Source organism: Carettochelys insculpta, chromosome 7 (genome assembly GCF_033958435.1).
Source record: "Carettochelys insculpta isolate YL-2023 chromosome 7, ASM3395843v1, whole genome shotgun sequence".
In the NCBI taxonomy this organism is placed as follows: domain Eukaryota; kingdom Metazoa; phylum Chordata; order Testudines; family Carettochelyidae; genus Carettochelys; species Carettochelys insculpta.
Window position 1 is genome coordinate 40,492,798 of NC_134143.1, and position 22,731 is coordinate 40,515,528.

The 22,731-nt window shown below is 44.8% G+C and overlaps 1 protein-coding gene across 4 annotated transcripts in view; it reads left to right on the forward strand.

Moving 5' to 3' along the window:
- Positions 1 to 3,141: 3,141 nt before the first annotated feature.
- The window catches only part of RPP30 (ribonuclease P/MRP subunit p30), a 48,580-nt gene continuing 28,990 nt past the window's right edge, over positions 3,142 to 22,731 (forward strand). For 3 of the 4 annotated variants that reach the window (XR_012646306.1, XM_075000360.1, XM_075000361.1), the window contains exons 1-5: positions 3,142 to 3,236; positions 6,517 to 6,572; positions 7,606 to 7,662; positions 8,856 to 8,930; positions 9,731 to 9,802. Coding sequence is in view for 3 of the 4 variants with exons in the window: in XM_075000360.1 (XP_074856461.1) it covers positions 3,155 to 3,236; positions 6,517 to 6,572; positions 7,606 to 7,662; positions 8,856 to 8,930; positions 9,731 to 9,802 (342 nt within the window). In the remaining variant the exon portion in view is untranslated. Of the gene's footprint in view, positions 3,362 to 6,516; positions 6,573 to 7,605; positions 7,663 to 8,855; positions 8,931 to 9,730; positions 9,803 to 22,731 lie in introns of all 4 variants that reach the window. The other variant, XM_075000362.1, reaches the window with a different exon arrangement.

Below are 22,731 nucleotides of genomic sequence, written 5' to 3' on the forward strand. Positions count from 1 at the left end.
AAAGCTTGTGCTCCAAATTACCTGTTAGTCTGTAAGGTTGTTTTTTAAGAGAACTAAAGAACTGGTACTGGAAAGAGTGATATAGCTAAGCACTTAAAATTCAAGCTGCATTAACGCATTCAAATAAAATAATTATTTCATCCAATACTTAAACTGAATGCAAACCCTGATTCTTGTTTGAAAATGTTTAGGAGTGCCTATTAATCTATCATCTGGAACTCTCAAATAACTGGCACTTTAACAATAAGAAGTGGCAGCTGAAACAGGTGGTGATCAAAGGTGAGAACGATGAGGTGCTCATGAGCAAGGAGAAGATTGTGCAGTGATGAACGAGATATTGCACCAATCTATACAAAGCACAGTTGGACCCGAGTGTCTCAAAGAGACTGACTGAAGAACTGAAAGAGATATCTCCACTAAGCATTGACAGCGAAACCGATATTTCGGAGGAAGTAGAAAGAGGAGTGAAACGACTAAAGAACAACAAGAGCCCTGAAAATGATAAGATCACTGGAGAGATGATCAAATACAGTGGAGAAAGTATGATTCAGAAAGTATACTGACTATGTAATATAGCATGGAAAGAACGGATGGCACCTAAGGAATGGACAAGATCCTTGCTAGTGACAATATACAAGAAAGGAAATGCATTGGAATGCAAGAACTACAGAACAATTGCCTTAACGAGTCATCTAGACAAGGTGCTAATGATGATACTGACTGAGAGACTGAGATCACAGATAGAAGAACATCTAGCGGATGAGCAAGCGGGTTTCAGGAAAGATAGAAGTACCACACAGCAGATATTGGCACTAATATAGATAGTGGAAAAAGCTTGACGAAAGAACAAGGATTTGCTTTGTCGATTTTTAGAAGGCATTTGACTGTATAGATCAGAAAGTGACTTGGGTGGTCTTGGAGTCATACGGTGTAGACAGCAGACTGATGTGGTTGTTGAAGGATATCTAAGACAATGCAGAGGCAACAGTGAAATCATGCAGCGTGTTGGAAAGTTGGTTTAGAACGAGTAGAGGTATGAGACAAGGAGATCCGATATCACTGAGTATCTTCATCACTCATCAAGAGAGAGCGATGGAGAAGATCAAGGAAGATGTAAATGGGATATTTGTGCACGGAAAAAGAATTAACAACTTGAGATTCATGGACGATGCAGTTATCATTGAGGAAGATGAAGAGAAGCTAGCAAAAATGGTGCAGGTGCTAAACAAGGAAGGGAAGCAGTACGGAGTGATTATGAACATCGATAAAACAAAAACACTGGTATTTGGAGATAAGGAAATAAGATCAGTGTAGATGGAACTGAACTAGAGAATGTAGAGAAGTTCACATATCTGGGGAGCAACATAACGTATGATCTAGACTGTAAGAAAGAAATAGCGATGAGAATAATGAAAGCAAGAGCAAGTTTGAAGGTGATGGATAAGATCTGGAAAAGCAAAGTGATTAGCGTATGAATGAAGCTGAGCGTCTTGAAAATGTGTGTATTCAGCAGCTTGTTGTATGGATGTGAGACATGGATGATAATAAAAGATTCAAACAGAAGAATATTGGCGTTCAAGAAGAGTTGTTATAGAAAGATCCTCATAATAGGATGGATGCAGAAGGTCACCAACGAGGAATTATATAGAAAGATACAGCTGAAAGAGAACCTGTTGCAGAAGGTTATAAAATGGAAGTTACACCTGTTCAGGCATATTTGCAGAATGAATGACACGCAAAAAGTCAAGACCCTGGTATTCAGCATAAAGGATTGTTCAAATAGGAGACGCAGACCCCACAGAGAATGAGTAGATGACATAGTAGATTGGTGCAGAGCTAGTCTACAGAAACTAAGCCACTCTGCACTGGATAGGGAAAGATGGAAGGAAATAGTGAGAGAGGCATCAGAAACCAACGGGCGCTGAGCCCATGGCTGTGGATGATGATGATGAAATTCTAGCTGCACATGTTCCGTAAGAATGGTATAGTGAAAGTAAATACAAATAAATACAGTAAATACAGTGTAAGTTTATAGTGCACAATGCTAATGTTGATGGTAAATAAAGTACTCTGCATACATATTTGTTGTTTCTTAATATCTAATTTTGTTTTTCTTTAGTGTTATGCATTGCTAGCTATACTTCTGTATTAGCCAGAATATTGAATATCCAGCAACCACTCGTTCCCGGGGCTGCCAGATATGAAAGAGTTTACTTACATGGCTGTCCCTGTTCTACCTCCTTTCTTCAGATGGTTAACCCACTAGAATTTTTCTGATAATTTTCCATCACTTTGAATGCTGGTTTGAGGGTGAACGTTACTAACACTGATTAAAATACATTAATAGCAAAAGTAAACCCAATATAGTTATTTATAAACAACATAGATTACAGTTTAAATGTAATCAGAAGAGATAAATGTTGAAAATACTTGACCCCTCTCTTAACATCGCCATGGCTCCGATGGTTGGATTGCTAATAATTCAGTTGCATGATAAAGCTGCCCCCTCTAGTGGTTACAATGCTGCTCTCTCCCGCAAAGAAGGAACCCACCGCATTTTCACTTGCAACTTTGTTTCCGAAAGGGTTCCACCTCCCCAGAATATTTAAGACCCAAGCTCCAATGTAGCTCAGTGCCATGTTATGTGTCCGCCCCTCTTGGAGGGTCTTACAGGAGCTCGGAAACGCGGAGATCCACCTGTCTGGGCTTTTCTGCCACGTGCCTGGGCGCTGGGGCGGTGTAGCATCCCGACACCAGGGATCGCCAAGGGGCGCAATCCCCGTGCAAGGAGGCAGCAGGAACAACGTGGCTGGCTGTCCCGGGCTCCCAGGGAGCTGCTGCCGCGTTGCAGAGACAGAGGCTGTGGCTCCGCTTACTCCCACGGGCTCTGCTCCCCTGGTGGGGCCAAGCCCCAGGGTTGCGCGCACTGTGCCCATGAGATGCTCGCGGAACAGGCGGCGCTCAGCGCAAGGGAACCCAGCACGGAGGCTGAAAGGGGAACGGACGCGCCGCCCTGTCCGCTCGCCAGAGCATCTCGGGCTGCAGGGTGCGGTCACCTCCCGTCCGGGAGCGCAAGCCAACTACAACCCCCAGCATGCCTTGGGCGGGGCCAGGGCTAAGGCGCATGCGTAGCGCCGTACCACGTGGTTGCAGCATGGCCGTGTTTGCGGACCTGAACGTCCCAGGCGCTGGGGACAGGAAGTTATTGCAGAGTTTGCTGGAGGGTGCCGCGCACCGTGAGTACCGGCCGCCCTGCCGAGGCGGGAACGCCCAGCGGCGGCTTGCCGGCCCCGCCTTGGGGGTGGGGTGTAGACGCGGGCTCCTGCCCTGTCGGCACCGTTGGCCTTCGAGCGGCGCTGCAGTGAGTGCCTGGAGCGGGGCGGGCAGTAGCTTCTTACCGGAGGGCCACGCCAAGGTTTTGGCAAGTGGTCAAGGGCCGCACATTTCTAATGGGGACTGGGACGGAAATTAGGGGCAGGGCCCGGGAGGGAGCGTGGGAGCAGGAGAGGAGCCTAACCTGGGGGAGGAGTGCCGAGGGTTTGGGTTGTGACCTGGGGTGCAAGGTCGGGGTAGGGGCATGGATGCAGGAGAGGAGTGAAGCTGGGGGTATAGGGCCTGGGAAGGAGTTGGGACTTGGGGTGGGAGGGTGCAGTGTTTGGGTGGTATGGCCTGGGGCAGGGAGTTGCTGGGTGGGAGGAGGTGGGATGTAAAATGTAGGCTGAGGCTGGGAGGAGCTGACTTAGGCAGGCTCTCCCAGCCAGCATCCCAGTGGGACTCTGTGGAAGGCTGGTTTCCAGCTATTGGGAGAGGTGAGAATTGTGCTGGAGGCAGGGGGCAGTGTACAAGGTCTTCTCTCCCGCACGTGCACACACACGCACACGCACACACACACACACACACACACACACGAGGTGTAGCATCTAGAGGTAGAGAGCCAGAACTGCCTGGGGCTGTGCTGGATTCAGGCTATGGGCTGTATCTTGCCTGCATAGACTGTCTTGGGACATGGGTGAGGAATCATCGGGCCTGGTTCGTAGAATCTGGGGCTCTCGGCTTGAAATCGTGCCCTCCATCTGTGCTCTTTGGACTGCAGGGGCTTCCTCTAGACTCCAAGAGCACGACTTCCATTTTCCTTTCAAATAGATCTTCAGACCAAAATCCAGTGTGATTTCTTTGGGGGTGACGTTAAATCTCCTAATTTGAAAGCAAGCCTGATGCTACAGTTTTTGCATGTCTGTTTTTGTTCTAGCACTATTGGTAATGCTAAGTTTAGCAAACAAACTGCATCATGGAGGGCATTCTGTACAGGCCAGTTTTAAGTCCCACTGTTTGCATCACAATATGGAATACAACTTAATTTCTGTTTATTACGACTGGAAAGATAGTACAGCTAACTGTTGTGATAATCTCAGCAAGCAAGTCAATATAACTTCACTGTAATATTATCCACAGTGGGACTTTTTGTTATGCAGTTTTCTCAGCTCAGGTTGGAGCACCCACCTGAACCCAGCTAATGGGAGGATCTCACTGGGTTTGGGCTGGAGCCAGACCTTGCGGATCTACACCTCTATTTTTAGTCCTGCAACAGGAGCCTGAGTCAGTTAACCTGGGCTCTAATTGTCTACGCCAGGGGTGAGCAAGCTTTTTGTTCTTGCAGTTAACATTCTCTCCCCCCAACCTGTCTAAAGTAGTGCAATGGAAATTTTGCTTATGTTCATATGAAAAAAACCCTTTCGGTATGTGTAAGAAAATAAGTAAATAAAGTAAATAGAACATAAAAACTTATTGTTGTATAAATGTGAATATACAAAAATAAAGAGTAACAGATTTTAACATTTTTAATGAGATGGATGTGCCTGAGACCCAGCAGCTGATCATGCTTTGCCCTCCCTCAAGAAATTTCATGCCCCCCCCCCCCCCACCAAGGGGGCACACCCCTGCTCTACACCACAATTAAAACTGTGCCAGCTGACTCAGACCATGGGACTGTTTGATTTGGTAGGACCAGACACACCTGGTCAGACCCAGAAAAGATCACCTAGGACAGGAGATGCTGGTGAATGGTTGTCTGTGGCTTATGCTCCAAGGGGGAAGAGGCTTATTACCGCTACTAGACATTCTGGTTTCTGCTGGACTCTAGGAGCCTCTGACATGGGAGGGTCCCAGAGCTCAGGCAGTCTGAGCCCTTATGCCTATGCTGCAGTTACAAAGCCCCATATATGCAAAGCCATGTCGACATTACTACTTAGGTCAGCAAAATTTTTGTTGCTCAGAGGTGTGAAAAAACATCACCGTGTGAAAAAACATCCCCATATATGCTGTGCCCATATCCACAGCACTATGTCCATGGAAGATGCTTCTCAGCTGACATAGCTGAACAAACAGTTGTATGCTAAACTCTTTTGTATCTGGCAGCCCTACAACTGGGAGGTTGCTGGATGTTCAAATAGTCCGGTAAATAGAGAGCAGCTGCTGGATCCCTGGTGTTGGGGCAAGGGACCCTACTAGCCCTGTATCTGGCGCAGGCTGGGGTGCAGAGCCCGCCGGCCGTCCCAACCGCTGGAACCCTGACTGGATGGTGGGCGGATCCACTGTGAGCTGGCTGGGGCACAGAGCCCCACTGGCAGCTCCAGCCCCAGGGAGCTGGATTAGGCCAGGGGAATTCTGGCAGCTCCAGCCCCAGCTCCAGGGAAGCTTTGGCAGCCCTGGGACTGGGGGAAGCTCCACTGGGACGTGGAGCTCTGCCAGCAGCCCTGGGGCTGGGAACGGGCTGAGGCCAGGGGGGAATCCTGTCAGTGCCAGCCTCAGGGAGCTTGCTGGGGCATGGAGCTCCAGCAGTCCTGGGGAGCTGGTCGGGTTCCCTAAGGAGCTGGCTGGGTTCCCCTGTGACTGGGAACCCCTCCAGCAGCTTGCAGGGAGGCAGGACGAGTGCTGAGCAGGGGCGTCATGTTTGTGTTAGTTATTTGAGAGTTCTGGTTGAATGAATACCGGATAAAACAGAGTTTACAGTAGTTGGTTTTATGATCTTGACAGGAAAGTTCTCTCCCATCAGGATAAAACAGCTACATCAATGCTCTGATAGCAGCATGGCTGTGCAAGTGTAGGCTTGGCCCAAGCGTAGAAACATTCCAAAACATTCTGCAGCAAAGTGTTTTTGCGTGTGTGTGTGTTTCGTGTGTGGAGACATCTCCTCAGGCACTGCTCCTGAAAGCATGCGTGTGTTCTGTAACATCAAAGAGCGAGTGGTCTTGTAGACTTCAGTGCCTACATGTGTGTTTTGTGGGACTGAGGCCACAATTCCTCATGAACTTGAAGGAAAACAAAATGCTTAATGTTAAGACATCATCTTCCCTGCTGACATTTTACAGAGATCTCAAATTATTACACAGAGAAATCTTTCAGATTTGTAAATTGTGTGGAGTTTAATTGCTAATGTTAAAACTCTCTTTTTTCATTAATTTCTATAAATAGTAAGTAAATTTGACAAAATAACCTCCATGTGTTTATCTTTTCTAGTGGGCTATTCAACTGTTGCAATTAACCATGTCATTGATTTCAAAGAAAAGAAGCAGGTAGGGCTTTGTTTCAATATTTATTCTTGTTTTCTTTATTTGTACTTGGTAATCTAATAATTATGCATAATCTGGATGATTTCTCTAAGAAGGGAGCGAGTTAGGGAATTTAGTCCAGTAGTTCTCGGTGGAGGCCAGGGTCCTGAAGGCGCTTGCAAACAGGTTTCATGGGGTCCACCAAGCATGGCCAGGATTAAAGTTGCTGGTGCTGAGGGAAGAAAGTTGAAGCCCTAATGTGTGAAGGTCAAGCCTGAGGCCCTGAGTCCAACTACTGGGGCTGAAGCCACATCCTGAGCAACTTACTTTATGGAGGCCCCGGTGGCATGACACCCCAGGCAGCTACCCTGCTTGCTACTCCGTAATGCAGGCCCTGGCTTTTTGCTTTTTTGTGCAGAAAACTAATTGCTGTGCCACTTAGCTGTGGAGTTTTTGCAGTGGGGCGGGGGGAGGAATTCAGAAAGAAAAATGTTGAGAACGGCTGTTATAGTCCGTGACTAAACTACCATATTATCTAGAACAGTGATGTCCAAAAGCAAGCAACCCAATCATCACATGCCGCATCACCCCCTAGCCAGGCGCCCTACCCCTGCAGCCAGGCATCGTGTCCACCGTGACTCGCCAGAGCCATGCAGCCTGAGAACTGTGCCGCTGGAGCATCCAGCACCATGCTGCACAGCTCCCAAGCCCCCAAATCGCTGCGTGGCACCCAAGGAGCTGCTGGCAGAGACCCCGAGCCACGAAGCCGCCGCCTGAGCCACCGCACCAGCCTGTCAACCTGCGTTTGCCACAATACGCTTCCCTGTTCACCGCATGTGGTGAACAGGAGGCTTATTGAACACCCCGGATCTAGAAGCTCTACAATTTGGTCCTAAAACTTGTATCCCAAATGTTTAATATAGTGCGTGAAATATCCATTGCGCATTTTTGGTTTTGTTTTTTCTCGTTTAAAAATTGGTAAACAGTATTTATTCTATAAAATTGCCCCATCAAGTTTTGAGCCGTGGTGTTTGTGTGTGTGTGTGTTTTGTTTCAGGAGATTGTCAAACCAGTATCTCCTTCAGAACTGTTTCCATCTCTGCCTATTGTACAGGTATGTTCAAGTTTGAGTTCCACCTGCTGATAAAGTTAAGGATGCGATTTAGCCGTGGTGGTCACGAAAAGCAGATTCTGTGACTTTACCTCATGTCCATGACTTTGGCTTCAGGCAGTTGGGGCTATGCTCGCTCACTCCCTCCTTCATCCTGCATCACGGTTGTGCACATCCCACCTTCCTCTTGCACCTTTGAGCTGGGACTTCCCCATCCCAACCCCCGTGGTTTTGTTGGCCAGAGTCAGAGCTACAGCTGTGTGTGTCCATCCTGTGACTTCAGCAAGGTCTGAGGCTGTGCTGCCTTATGATGGTGGAGCTGGGGTTGTCAGTCCTCCCCATGGGGATCCAAGTGTTATTCCTTCCTCAGCCCTCTCTCCCCCATTGGTTTTATTAAAAATCATGGACAGGTCAGGGTTTCCCAGGAATTGTTGTTTGTTGTGCACGACTTCTGCTAAAAGTATCCGACAGAATCTTAACCTTAATTATAATGACTCTAAAAATACATTTTCATGTTGTTTTTATGCATGTAATTCTCATTTGCTACGTGTTTAGAAAGTCATTGTCCAACTACAAAAATAAACCCACAGCAACAGAATAATTTATCCATCTTTTTAAAAAAAGCTTTGCTATCCGTTTTATACAAGATAAGCAAAAAAGACTGTCTGAACCTTGAAACTGCTTATAGTTGAGTGATTATGGTATTGTGATATGTAAGGACTTGATTTTAAACGGCTTGGCAGTTTACCAAATTTACTATCACTAGGATTTGGAGATACAGTCGTCAAACTTTTAAAATTATACAGAAAAATGGAGTTTAATTCTAAAACTGCGTTTGCAGTGCCCTTGTTTGATTAGAGAAGAGCAGTGGCAACACAATGAAATAGGCTGGTTACACTGCTGTGTATTTTTGTTTGTTTGTTCAAAGCAAAAATAAACTTGAAAGAATTACAAGAAAAGTCAATACTTCTAAAGTCAAAAAGAGAAATATAGTACCAAAAAAGTACCGAAGCAAAGTGTCAACATTAGACAGGCAAACATATGAAGTGTGGTGTTAAAAGTAATCAGAACATTGGTGTAGGCAAGAATATAAACAAAGCATTATTCTCTGTTTATAGCAATAGGCATGAAAATCAACTGGCTAAGTTTTTGCTTTCTACATTCCTCAACAATCAGTTTGGTTTATTTGTTCACAGGGGAAATCCAAACCAATTAAAATAGTAACCAGACTAACACTTGTAGTTTCTGATCCTTCGCACTGCAATGTATTGGTAAGCATTTTTAAATGTATTTATTTTGTAAGTTGTGTTTTCTATTCTTAATTAAACTTTATTTTGGAATTTTATGGATTTCACAAAAGAACGCAACTCTAACTTGCTGAACCATAATGTCTCCTTGTAATCACATCATTCTCTGAAGATGTCAGTTTATGAAACTGGGGTATGCTGTGCACTGGTGACTTACTGATGGTGTAACGTGCTGCCATGAAAAACCGCTGTTTCCATGTCCACTCCCTTGATTAACTGACCCTTCAGGTCCAGAAAAGTGCAGCTGTCAACCCCTCTAATAAGGTGCATGGGGTGGGGAAGTGTTAACACATGAAATCATCACCCCATTTCTCGAACTTCAGTTCAGATTTAAAATATGACAGAAGAGTTGATATTAAATTTAAGATTTTTTTAACTTACCCCACAGAATAACTTCCCCCCATGCCAAAGCTCCAGAGAGGCTTGCTTGGTGTTCTGATATCTTGGGCTCATGGAGAACTTAATAAAATGTAAGCAATAAAGCAGGACATTTGTGTGATTTTTTTTTTACAAGGCAAACAGTTGCTAGTTCTTTACTTATTCTGTAGAATGAGCACCAAAACAATGACTCTGTTTAAAATAAAAAACACAAAAAAAACCAAAAAAAAAAAACCAAAAACTGTCAACATATTGGGCTATGAATAGAGCCTTAGTAGGAGTTACTTGGTTTTACAGCTCATATTTTTCTTCTATTTTTGGTTTGGCAATTTTCAGTATCTTCCTAACATTAGTAAAAATTTTTTCCCTTTTTTTTTCCCCCCCAGAGATCAACATCTACGAATATAAGATTATATGACATCATAGCAGTGTTTCCAAAGACAGAGAAACTGTTTCATGTAAGTTTTGTGTGTGTGTGTAAGAGTCTCCAAGCATGTGACTATCCATTTGTGATCACAACTGTCAATGCTGGAATAATATTTAATCCTCTGGTGGGATTAAAAAAGTGTTCTGCTTGGATTTCATCTCAAACTTCATTGCATTTTATGTCTTGCACTGTAATTGGCAGTTTGAGGAAAGGATCCATTACCCCTGCTAGCCTTTCAGTGTTTGGTAGGGGTGACTCAAACAATTTGACTTTCCAAATTTGAATGCCTTCCTCAGCACATTTGCCCTTTGGCTTGGTAGGGATTGTTTTAGAAGGGGTTGAAGTGGGGCGTTGTGGTGACTGAAGGAAGGTAGAATTTGAATGTTGGAGCAGTGTGGTTATGTGGGTGACTCACTGTTGCTGACCTGCTCCCTCCCAAATCTGAGCTCTTATGCTACATCTACACAGCAGCCTTATTTAAAAATAAGCTATTTGGGAATAGCTATTCCAAAATAGGGCTGCTATACACACAAATGTACAGTAAACCCTCAATTTTACGGACTCCGATTTAGTGGACCTTGGGAGTAATGGATGTCCCCATGTGGTTCCAAAGTCTGCTTGGGTCCATAAAATCGCATGCCCCACCCCCAACCAAAAAAAAGTTGAGACTTACACAGCCTGGAGGAGCTGCCATCCCCTCTGCTGGAGCTGCCAAGTGATGCTCCCACCAGACTGGAACTCAGGTACGCCCCCACCCCTGGTGGGAGGAGCACATGGCAGCTCCAGCGGTGGTGTCTCAAGCTGCATGCGGAGCGAGAGTGCAGCAAAGTCCAGCAGCAGCGGCTCTGAGTGGCCAGGGTGGTTTTTTTTTTGGGGGGGGGGGGGGGGGGGGCGAGGCAGGGATGGGACTGGGGGAGCCTGGTGATGGTGGGTGAATAGTAAGCCCTTGGATTTAACAGACTTTCAGCAATAGCTGACACCCCTGCCCCCATTAGTCCATTAAATGGAGGGCTTTCTGTATTTCAAAATAGCACTTAGCTATTTTGAAATACGTAGTCTGAACACACAGCTCTGATTTTGAAATAGCAGCTATTTCAAAATAGGTGTGATTAAAACAGGCTATGTCTACACTGCATTCCCTTTTCAGAAATGGAATGCAAATGAGCGAAATCAAAAATGCAAATGAAGCACTGTTTTACAAATCTCATGCTTCATTTGCATAATCTCTTCTAATCTTGTTTCTGGAAGAGACATCCCCCCCCCGCCCCCCAAAAAAAAACAAACCTGTCTTGATGGAGTTCCTTCAGAAACCTGTTTTGTTTCAGGAAGAAGAGTTCTTTTGAAAATGGGTGACGTTTTGAAAGAACCCTGCCTACACTGCTGGGGTTTTTTTGTTTGTCCTGTTAGTATTTTCTGGAAACACAATCCGATCACGTGAGATTATGCAAGTAAGACATGAGATTTGTAAATCGGCACTGCATTTGCATTTTTGATTTCCCTAATTTGCATTCCACTTCTGAAAGGGGAATGTAGTGTAGATGTAGCCAAAGGGAATTGCACTTATTTTGAAAAAGTATTTTGAAATAAGCACGTTCCACATCTTAAACGCAACTATTTTGAAATAGTTATTTCAAAAGAGCTACTATTCCTCCTGCAATGAGGTTTGACAATTTTGAAATAACACACCTTCTATTTAGAATTTATTTTGAAATAACTTTGCTGTTGTCTACACAAAGCACATGCTATTTTGAAGTTTACACTTATCTCAAAATAACTTGGCTGTGTGGTCATAGCCTTACTGAAAATCCATATTAATATAGCAGCCACTCTTTTTGTGTAATGAAAAAAAAAAAAAAAAAAAGTGGAGGAGGGGAAGGCTGGATGCACTTTCTTTCATACTCTCTGAACTTATAAATTATGTTTTCCTAAATCAAATGTTTCCATTTTAAAAGAAATCCCCCTTGGCATTGAGACTGGTTTTTGCTAAATTGAAGAGCAGAAAGCTTTGCAGTTGCAAAACCCTGTCTTTTCTCAGAAAATATTAACTGTGTGCAGTTTTCCCTCTGGCTGCCAAGAGCAGAATTGAAACAGCAGGGAGTGAAGTAAACTCAGGCAGAAATATTTTTGAGGAGGAAAAAAATTAAGTGAAAGTTGTAGTTTTCTTGAATACAAATGTTAGTGCGATAGTTCAAAACAAACTGTTCTTATTGCTTTGGTAAATATTCGGCCTCTGAACGTGTTGCTACACAGAAATCTTACTATGTTTTTAAACAGGTATTTTAGACTCTACAAGTTGAACCTCTGTAATATATAACTCTCCCTTCTGGCAACATCCATAATCTGGCATGATTTTAGTTAGCCAGATGACCACTTGTCATGGGTGTGTCCAAGCTTCCTGTGGTCCTATAAAGTTTGTTTACAGCCATCAGTCCTAACTCTGTGTTCTGTGCTGTTGTTTAGCTGTAATTTACCCCAGGTGTCTTGTAAGAGTCCATTAAGCAGCAGAAGCATTGGTTCAACCTGTACCAATTATCACAGAATCATAGGGCTGGAAGGGACCTCAGGAGGTTATCTAGTCCAGCCCCCTGCTTCAAGCAGGATCAACCCCAACTAAGTCATCCCAGCCAGGACCTTGTCCAGCCAGGACTTAAAAACCTCAAGGGATGGAGAATCCACCACGTCTCTAGGCAACACATTCCAATGCTCCACCACCCACCTGGTGAAGTAGTTTTTCCTAATATCTAACCTACACCTTTTCCTCTTCAACTTCTGACCATTACTCCTTGTTCTGCCATCTGACACCACTGAGAACAGTTTCTTACCCTCCTGTTTAGAGCTCCCCTTCAGGAAGTTGAAGGCTGCTATTAAATCACCTCTAAGTCTTCTCTTCTGTAAACTAAATAAGCCCAAATCCCTCAGCCTATCCTCATAGGTCTTGTGCTCCAGACCTTTAATCATTTTTTGTTGCCCTTCACTGAACCTGCTCTAGCAAATACACATCCTTTTTATACTGGGGGGCCCAAAACTGGACACAATATTCCAGATGTGGCCTCACCAGTGCCGAATAAAGAGGAATAACTACTTCCCTAGATCTGCTCGAAATGCTCCTCCTAATGCACCCCAGTATGCTGTTAGCTTTCTTGGCTACAAGGGCACACTGTTTACTCATATCCAGCCTTTCATCCACCATAACCCCTAGGTCCCTTTCCATCGTACTGCTGGTGAGCCAGTTGGTCCCCAGCCTGTAACAATGTTTGGGATTCTTCCACCCCAGGTGCAAGACTCTACACTTCTTATTGAACCGCATCAGATTTCTTTTGGCCCAGTCCTCCAAGTCATCCAGGTCCCTCTGGATTCCCTCTCTACCCTCCAATGTATCTACCTCTCCCCCTAGTTTTGTGTCATCCGCAAACTTGCTGAGGGTGCAACCAAGTCCCTCATCCAGGTCATTAATAAAGATGTTGAATAACACTGGCCCCAGAACCGAGCCTTGCAGCACTCCGCTTGAAACAGACCGCCATCCAGATATTGAGCCATTGACCAGTACCCATTGGGCCCGACCGTCAAGCCAGCTTTCTATCCATCTTATAGTCCAAGGATCCAATCCATATTTCCTTAACTTATGGACAAGAATGTTGTGGGAGACCATATCAAAAGCCTTGTTGAAGTCAAGGTATATCACATCCACTGACTTCCTCATGTCCACAGAGCTTGTTATGTCATCATAGAAGCTGATCAGATTGGTGAGGCAGGACTTGCCCCTGGTGAATCCATGTTGGCTACTTTTGATCACTTTCCCCTCTTCCAAGTGCTTCAAAATGGATTCCTTGAAGATTCCCTCCATTATTTTCCCAGGTATTGAGGTAAGGCTGACGGGTCTGTAGTTCCCTGGATTGTCCTTCTTTCCTTTTTTAAAGATGGGCACTATGTTTGCCATCTTCCAGTCATCCAGTCCCCTGATCTCCAAGAGTCTTCAAGGATAATGGCCAAAGGTTCAGCAATGACCTCTGCCAATTCCCTCAGTACCCTGGGGTGCATTAAATCCAGACCCATGGACTTGTGCACATTTAGTTTTTCTAGATAACTCAGAACTTGTTCCTTCCCCACAGATGGCTGCCCACCACCTTCCCATACTGCATCATCTAGGACCGTCATTGGGAAGTTGACTTTGTCTGTGAAGACTGAGGCAAAAAAAGCATTGAGTACTTCAGCTTTTCCTGCATCATCTGTCACTAGGTCACCTCCCTCATCCAGTAATGGCCCCACACCTTCTCTGATAACCTGTTTATTGTTCACATGCCTGTAGAAACCCTTCTTGTTACTCTGCACATCCCTTGCCAGCTGCAGTTCCAATTGTGCTTGCGCTTTCCTGATCACTGCCCGGCATTCTCCAACCGTATGTTTATACTCCTCCTTAGTCAACTGTCCTCGTTTCCATTTCTTGTATGCATCCTTTTTGAATTTAAGCCGGCTAAGGATTTCCCTGTTAAGCCATGCTGGTTGCCTACCATGTTTGCATTTCTTACTACGCAGTGGGATTGTTTTGTTCCTGTGCCTTCAGTAAGACTTCTTTAAAATACTTCCAGTTCTCTTCAACGCTTTTCCCCTTCATCTTCATTTCCCAAGGGATCCTGCTCATCCGGTCTCTTAGGGAGTCAAAGTCTGCTCTTCTGAAATCAAGGGTCTGTATGTTACTGCTCACCCTTCTTCCTTTCGTCCGGATCCTGAAATCTACGATCTCATGGTCGCTACAGCCCAGGTTCCCCCCAACTTCTGTTTCTTCTACTAGTTCTTCCCTGGTTGTGAGCAACAGGTCAAGTTGCGCACGGCCCCTGGTCGGTTTCTTCAGCACTTGTACCAAGAAGTTATCCCCAGTAGTCTCCAAAAACTTCCTGGAGTGTCTGTGTGCTGCTGTATTGGTCTCCCAACAAATGTCTGGATGATTAAAGTCTCCCATGAGAGCCAGGGCCTGTGATTTGGAAGCTTCACTAAGCTGCCTGAAGAAAGCCTCATCTATCTCCTCTCCCTGATCTGGCGGCCTATAACAGACACCAACTACAACATCACCTCTGTTACTTCCACCTCTAAGCTTAACCCAAAGACACTCAACTGGATTTTCTCCTTCCTCATACTGGAGCTCTGAGCAGTCATACTGCTCCCTCACATAGAGCGCAACTCCTCCTCCTTTTCTCCCGTCTGTCCTTCGTAAACAATTTATAACCTTCCATGAGCGTGCTCCAGTTATGCAAATCGTCCCACCAAGTCTCCGTTATTCCAACCACCTCATACTTGTGTGACTGTGCCAGGGCCTCTAATTCTTCCTGTTTGTTCCCCAGGCTTCTGGCATTAGTGTACAAGCATCTTAGAGAAGGGGCCGATTGGCCCACTTTCTCCTCTTCACCCAGGAAACCCACTTAACTTTTCCCTCCTCCTTCCCCACTTACCTGTGGGCTTGTGTCACCTTCCCCCGACAAACCTAGTTTAAAGCCCTCCTCGCTAGGTTTGCAAGCCTGCCTGCAAAGATGCTCTTTCCTCTTTTAGTGAGGTGGATCCCATCTCTTCTCAGCAATCCCTGTTCACAAAACAGAATCCCATGGTCAAAGAAACCAAATCCTTCCCTGCTACACCACCTACGCAACCATGCATTTACCTCTGTGATTCGATGATCCCTCTGTGGACCCCTTCCTTCCACAGGGAGGATAGACAAGAAGACCACCTGTGCTCTGTATTCCTTGATCTTTCTCCCAAGGGTTACGTAGTCTGCCGTGATCTTATCAAAGTTGTTCTTGGCTGTATCATTGGCTCTTACATGAAGTAGGAGGAAGGGGTAATAGTCTACCGGTTGAAGAATTTTTAGCAGCGACTCTGTAATATCCCAAATTCTAGCTCCAGGCAAGCAGCAAACTTGCTGGGATTCTAGGTCCAGGTGGCAGATGGATGCCTCCGTCCCTGTTAGGAGGGAGTGCCCGACCACCACCAGTCGTCTTTTTCTCTTAGGGGTGGTGGTCATAGAACTCCCATCCCTAGGACTGCACATCCCGTGCCTTCTAAACTGTGGGGACTCTTTCAGATACAATCCCTGGGAGGTATCAGCCCCAATTATCTCTGCTGTATCACCTGTGGAGAGAGGCTCAAAGCGGTTACTTAACTCCACTGGAACTGGAGCGACTGGAACTGGTTTCCTCCTCCTGGAGGTAACATGCTGCCAGTTCTCCCCCTTGTTTTGGGTAGCCTGCTGTTCCTGCAGTATCATCTGTTGCCTTCTATCTAGAAAGTCTTCACCCTCTCTGATGGACCTGAGGGTTGATATTTGTGCCTCAGGTCCTTTAACCGTCTCTTCTAAAATGGCTACCAGCTTACACTTGGTACAGAGAATCCTCCTTTCTATTGTTCGGGAGAAAGATAAACATGGCGCATGACATGCAGATCACAACAACAGACCTCTCAACAGCCATATCACTCTCCTTTTTTTCCTTTTTCAGAGATGCCTTATTTGTTTCTAGTGCCGCTTTGAAGGGCACAAGAGAAACACCGTATAAGAAAGATGAAAACAGGTATGGGGCTCCTCCCAAAGGCGAACTCCCAGGCGAACTCCCTGTTAGCTGCTCCTGTTCAGAGCCTTTGCCTCCAATCTAATCAGCCCTTGAAGGCCCACCTGGAAGGAAGCTCTCCCAATTCACACAAACTGCCAAACACGCTTTCCAACTGCCCCTCTCTGCAAAACAGATGCTCAGGCACACAGGCAGCTATGCAAACTGCCCCTCACTGCAAAATGAAACAAATGCACAGACACCACAGACAGAAATTCAACCCACCAGCTCACAATGCTGTAAATCTCTGTGTAATGTGTTTCCAGGAAACTTTCAGTGGCCGTTAAATAAGGTTTATTATAATGATTGTCACTCAAAAGGCAGCTTTTTTGTACCCTTTACATTTTTTATCGTTATTCCTGTCAATTCATGAAGCTTGTTTAGTGAGTTTGAACATGACTTAATTGACGCAGTTTTTGTACTTGACAAAGGAAATTTGTTCTCTTTTTATCCAGTAAGGTGACGTTCACCCTACCTATCATCTTTCACTGAGTATGAAGAGGTATTCCGTGGCCTCTGACTGGCCCATTAAATGCCATCCTCCATCTCCCTTTTGTTTAATTATCAAACAAAAGCTTTTTTGGCTTTTTTCCCTGCATCTCTTCTGGTATGAAAGGAGCTCCCTGTAAATATCTGCAAAGCCACTTCATTATCATCCTCAGAATCCTCCCTTAAAGCTCAGGTGTGCTGTGAAGCTACAGCAGCTTGACTGTGGTTAAGCCATTGGTGAGCTGAAATCATAGCCTATCATGCTGACCAGTATCCTCTCTTTCTTCACCCCCATCTGGCTGCATGTATCCATCTGCCATCTCTTGTCTTCTACTTAGATTGTAAGCCCTTAGATTGTACCTCCCTTTGTCTCATACATAGGGGCCGTGGCTATACTACCCTTTTGGAAGGGATATGCTAATGTGCCACTTTGGCAGATGCTAATGAGGTGCTGCCATGAATATGCAGCACCTCATTAACACAATGGTGGCCGCACACATTTCAGAAGTGCCACTTTTGAAACGCATGCTGCCCGTGTAGACAGGGGCCTTTCAAAACAACATCTCAGACTTCAAAAGCCCCTTCTTCTCATTTGGTGGGGCCTAGTGTAGCCGCTGCCAGGATGTTAAGCATGTGATACTTGCTATGTCTAGACTACAAAATAAAGTCAAATTTATTAAAGTCAGCTTCATACCACTTGATTTTATAATGTTGAAGTTGTGTCTGCACCTGCTCACCAAGTCAACATAGTGCGTTCCCACTAAATCGCCAGAGTTAAGAACATAAAAACAGCCATACTGGTCAGACCATAGGTCCCTCAAGCCCAGTATCCTGTCTTCTGACAGTGGCCGATACCAAGTGCCCCAAAGGGAATGAACAGAACAGATAATCAAGTGATGGATTCCCTGTCACCCATTTCCAGCCTCTGGCTAATAGCCATAGATGGACCTGTCCTCCACGAATTCATCTAGTTCTTTTTTTAAACTCTACTATAGTCTTAGCCTTCACAGCATCCTCCAGCAAGGAGTTCCACAGGTTAACTGCGTTGTGTTTTTAAAAAAAAAAAAAAAAAAAAATTCCTATTGTATGTTTTAAACCTGCTGCCTGTTAATTTCATTTGGTAACCCCCTAGTTCTTGTGTTGTGAGAAGGAGTAAATGACATTTACCTTTTTTGCTTACCCCACACCAGTCATGATTTTATATACCTCTATCATATCCCCCCTTAATCATCTTTTTTCAAAGCTAAAAATTCCCAGTTTTATTAATTTCTCCATATGGCAGACGGTCCATACCCTTAATCGTTTTTGTTGCCCTTTTCTGAATCTTTTCCAATTCCAATATATCTTTTTTGAGATGTGGTGACCACATTTGCACACAGTATTGCTGATGTGGATGTACCATGGGTTTATATACAGGTAATATGACATTTTCTGTCGTCTTATCTATTCCTTTCTGAATGATTTGCCAACATTTTGTTATCTTTTTTGACTGCCAGTGCACATTGAGTGGCTTTTTTCCGAGAACTATCCACAGTGACTCCAAGATCTCTTTCTTGAGTGGTAACAGCGAAGTCAGACCCTGTAATTTTATATGTATAGTTGAGATTATATTTTCCAATGTGCATTACTTTGCACTTATCAACATTGAATTTCATCTGCCATTTTGTTGCCCAATCACCCAATTTATTAAGATCTTTTGTAGCTCTTCATAGTCTGCTTGGGACGTAAGTTCAACAGTTACAGCAGTACATCGTGAGCACTTATCACACAGTTTCTTCATCCCTGTTGCATTCTGGGGTATTTTGTCAGTGCATTATAGGGGAAAAAAATGCCCCACAAGTGATTGTAGGTGTGTGATGTCATCTTCTCAGACCAAACTGCCCTCATTCCCCCTGCTGTTGAAAACAAAGGGCCTTTTTTTAGCAGTCGGTTTCCCCGATGAGAGAAATTTTGAGTCCACATTACAGAAAGAGGCAACTTTTTTCTGAAACAGAAAACCTATAGAATCACAGAATCATAGAAGAGTAGGACTGGAAGGGACCTCGAGAGGCCATCAAGTCCAGCCCCCTGCCCTCATGGCAGGACCAAGCACTTTCTAGACCATCTCTGAAAGCCACCTATCTAAAATATCTCCAGTGATGGAGATTCCACCACGTCCCTTGGCAATTCGTTCCAGTGTTTGATCACCCTGACAGTTAGGAACTTTTTCCTAATGTCCAACCTGAACCTCCCCTGCTGCAATTTAAGTCCATTGTCTCTTGTTCTATCCTCAGAGGCAAGGAAGAACAAGTTCCCTCCCTCTGCCTTATGACACCCTTTTAGATACCTGAAAACTGCTATCATGTCCACCCTCAATCTTCTCTTTTCCAAACTAAACAAGCCCAATTCTTTCAGCCTTTCTTCATAGGTCATGTTCTCTAGACCTTTGATCATTCTCGTTGCTCTCCTCTGGACCCTCTCCAATTTCTCCACATCCTTCCTGAACTGCGGTGCACAGAACTGGACACAATACTCCAGCTGAGGCCTAACCAGCCCAGAGTAGAGCAGGAGAATGACTTCTCGCATTTTGTTCACAACACACCTGTTAATTCATCCTAGAATCATGTTTGCTTTTTTTGCAACAGCATCACACTGTTGACTCCTATTTAGCTTGTGGTCCACTATAACCCCCAGATCCCTTTCTGCTGTACTCATTCCTAGGCTTTCCTTTCCCATTCTGTATGTGTGACACTGATTGTTCCTTCCTAAGTGGAGCACTTTGCATTTGTCCTTATTAAACTTCATCCTGTTTACCTCAGCCCATTCCTCCAGTTTATCCAGATCCTTTTGAATTATGACCCTATCCTCCAAAGAAGTTGCAACCCCTCCCAGCTTGGTATCATCTGCAAACTTAATAAGTGTACTTTCTATGTCAATATCTAAATCGTTAATGAAGATATTGAACAGAACTGGTCCTAAAACAGACCCCTGTGGAACCCCACTAGTTATACTTTTCCAGCAGGATTGAAAACCATTAATAACTACTCTCTGGGTACGGTTATCTAGCCAGTTGTTCACCCACCTTATAGTAGCCCCATCTAAGTTGTATTTGAGTAGTTTATTGATAAGTATATTATGTGAGACCGTGTCAAATGCTTTACTGAAGTTTAGGTATATCGCATCCACTGCTTCTCCCTTATCCACAAGGCTCGTTATTCTATCAAAGAAACCTATTAGATTGGTTTGACATGATCTGTTTTTAACAAAACCATGCTGGCTGTTCCCTATCACCTTACCACCTTCCAATTGCTTGCAGATGATTTCTTTAATGACCTGCTCCATTATCTTTCCTGGCACAGAAGTTAAGCTGACTGGCCTGTAGTTTCCCGGGTTATTCTTGTTCCCTTTTTTATAAATGGGTACTATATTTGCCCTTTTCCAGTCTTCTGGAATCTCTCCTGTCTTCCATGATTTTCCAAAAATGATTGCTCAAGGCTCAGATACCTCTTCTATCATCTCCTTGAGGATTCTAGGATGCATTTCATCAGGCCCTGGTGATTTGCAGACATCTAATTTTTCTAAGTAAATTTTAATTTGTTCTTTTCTTATTTCAACTTCTAAACCTACCCCTTTTTCACTAGCATTCTCTGTCAGGCATTCCTTCAGATTTCTCAGTGAAGACTGAAACAAAGAAATCAGTAAACATCTCTGCCATGTCCAAGAGGTAGCTTTACAAAAGAGTTTAAGAGAATTCAAATTGACGTTAAATACAAATGAAGAGAGAGACTGAAGGAGTCAAATTTGAACTAGAGGGAGAGAGAAACTTGTGAGCTATCACCACATGGAAGTGAAGAATGGCCATTTTTCTGACGTCCTTTTTTTCCCCTGATGAAAATACACCAAAGAAGTGGGCTTCAAAACTTGAAGCCCATGATACCCAAATGGAATAAAGTTGGTCTGTGCAATCAGTGACACCCTTCAGATTATTTTCAAGGAAAGAAGGAAAAGTGTGGAATCCCAGCAGGCGTTAGTATCTTATGGTTAGCATGACTAAAAAGAAGAGAAGAAAACACAGAGGGCATTGTTTTCTAGTGGCTATCATCTCTTCCCCCAGTGAAAAGACACCGAACAGAATCCATGCGACTAGAGGAAGGCTTCACATTATTCAGAAGGAAAGAAGATAAAATGAAACAGTGTAGTGTAGTGGTAGCGTATCTTTTTGAAGGCACCAGGTTTGACATAGAGAGAGAGAGAAATCGGAGAGTTGTCACCACACTGATGTGAAGAATGTGCTAAGGAGGCCATTGCACTGATGTCTCCAACATGAGGTGAGAAGACCATTGGAAGTATTACCTTCAGATTCATTATGAATCCCCAAGACTAAAGAGAAGAGAAGGAAAGAATCCCAGAGAGTGTTGGTGTGTAGTGGCTGCTGGAAGGAGCCACTACCCCATCGGAATTGGTAGTGGCTGGAGAAGAGAAGAAAAAGTTAAGGAAGCATTAGAAGATAGAAAAGTTTGAGGAAAAATGGATTCCCTTGCCTCTTCTTGTAAAGAAGCCCAAGCAACTGGCTGTGTGTGAGAGGGAAGGGGGAGAGAGTGCCCACGAGCTCCATTCTGTCATAGGAAATCCTCCCCCAAGCCACACGATCTGGGAAGGGAGAGTACTCTGTATGTCCCCCAGTCACATTAGGCTTCCATCCCAGTGAGGAAAGTCCTCTCAAGTAGCGAAGCCCCATGAAGGACAGAACGTGGCGCTGTCTGCAGGCATGGTCTGCGCTGCCCAGACGCCATGTAGTATGGTGGCCTGGGGGCTCGCCAGCTGGGTGCACGGTGCATGGGGGTGGAGGCAGATCCATAAAATATGAAGCGCAGAAAACAAGTTGAGCAACCTGTTGAAATGGTTCAGTCAGCTGGGTGCTCCTGGAACTAATTTGGTAACAAGTTATGGTTCTTTAAAAAGCAAGCTCAGTTTCTTCCAATGAAAACCTCCCCCAAGCCACATGTATGCCCTACGCCCCCCATCCCAGTCACATTCTGCTGCTGCCCCAATTATTTTTTCGAGCCAGGTTGTATGACTGGCTGTGTGGCACCAATAGGGCACTCCCAGCACTGGCCAAAGGAGGTGAAATACATTTGGTAATAAGGTTATTTTTTTTTCAAGTCATTATCCTTTTAAAAGGGACAGAATGGAGCACAGTCTCAGCAATGACCGCGTAAAAATGTAACTACCACGTGGGGGCAGGGGCAGCCCCATATAATGTGAAGCAGAGCAAACAAGCTTCCGGCCTCTCCTGCTAAATCCTGTGCAGGGAAGAAGCCCTCTCAGACACGGAAACCCTGCTTAGGAAAGGCCACGCTGCTGTCTGCAGGCATAGTCTGCACAGCCCGACAGCCGTGGTGGTGGTGGGCCAGAGGGAACGACTGCTGAGCATCCCTGATGTTTACTCGGCGCAGATTGCTGCACCCACACACAAATGAGATCCTGTGTCTCCTGATGGCTCCATGCTGGGGCTCTTTTGTGACCCTGAGAAATCATGTCTAGATGTGATTGCCACACTGGCCAGAGAGAAAATGTATTCAAATCACTGGGCTTCCTGTTTCCTACTTCATGCATGCCTAGAGAGCAACAGAGGTGAAAGCAGGCAGAAGTGACACATTTGGGACATTGTGGGATGCCTCCATCATTATCATAATCAGCAGCAGCCATGAGCTCAGCACCCACTGGTGTCCAGTTCCTCCCTCCCTGTTTCCTTCCATCTTTCCCTTTCCAGTGCAGAGTGGTTTAGTTTCTGTAGACTAGCTCCACACCAACATACTATATCATCTGCCCATTGTCTATGGGGTGTGCCTCTCCTATTCAAGCCATCCATTATGCCGAATACCAGCGTCTTGACTTTTCG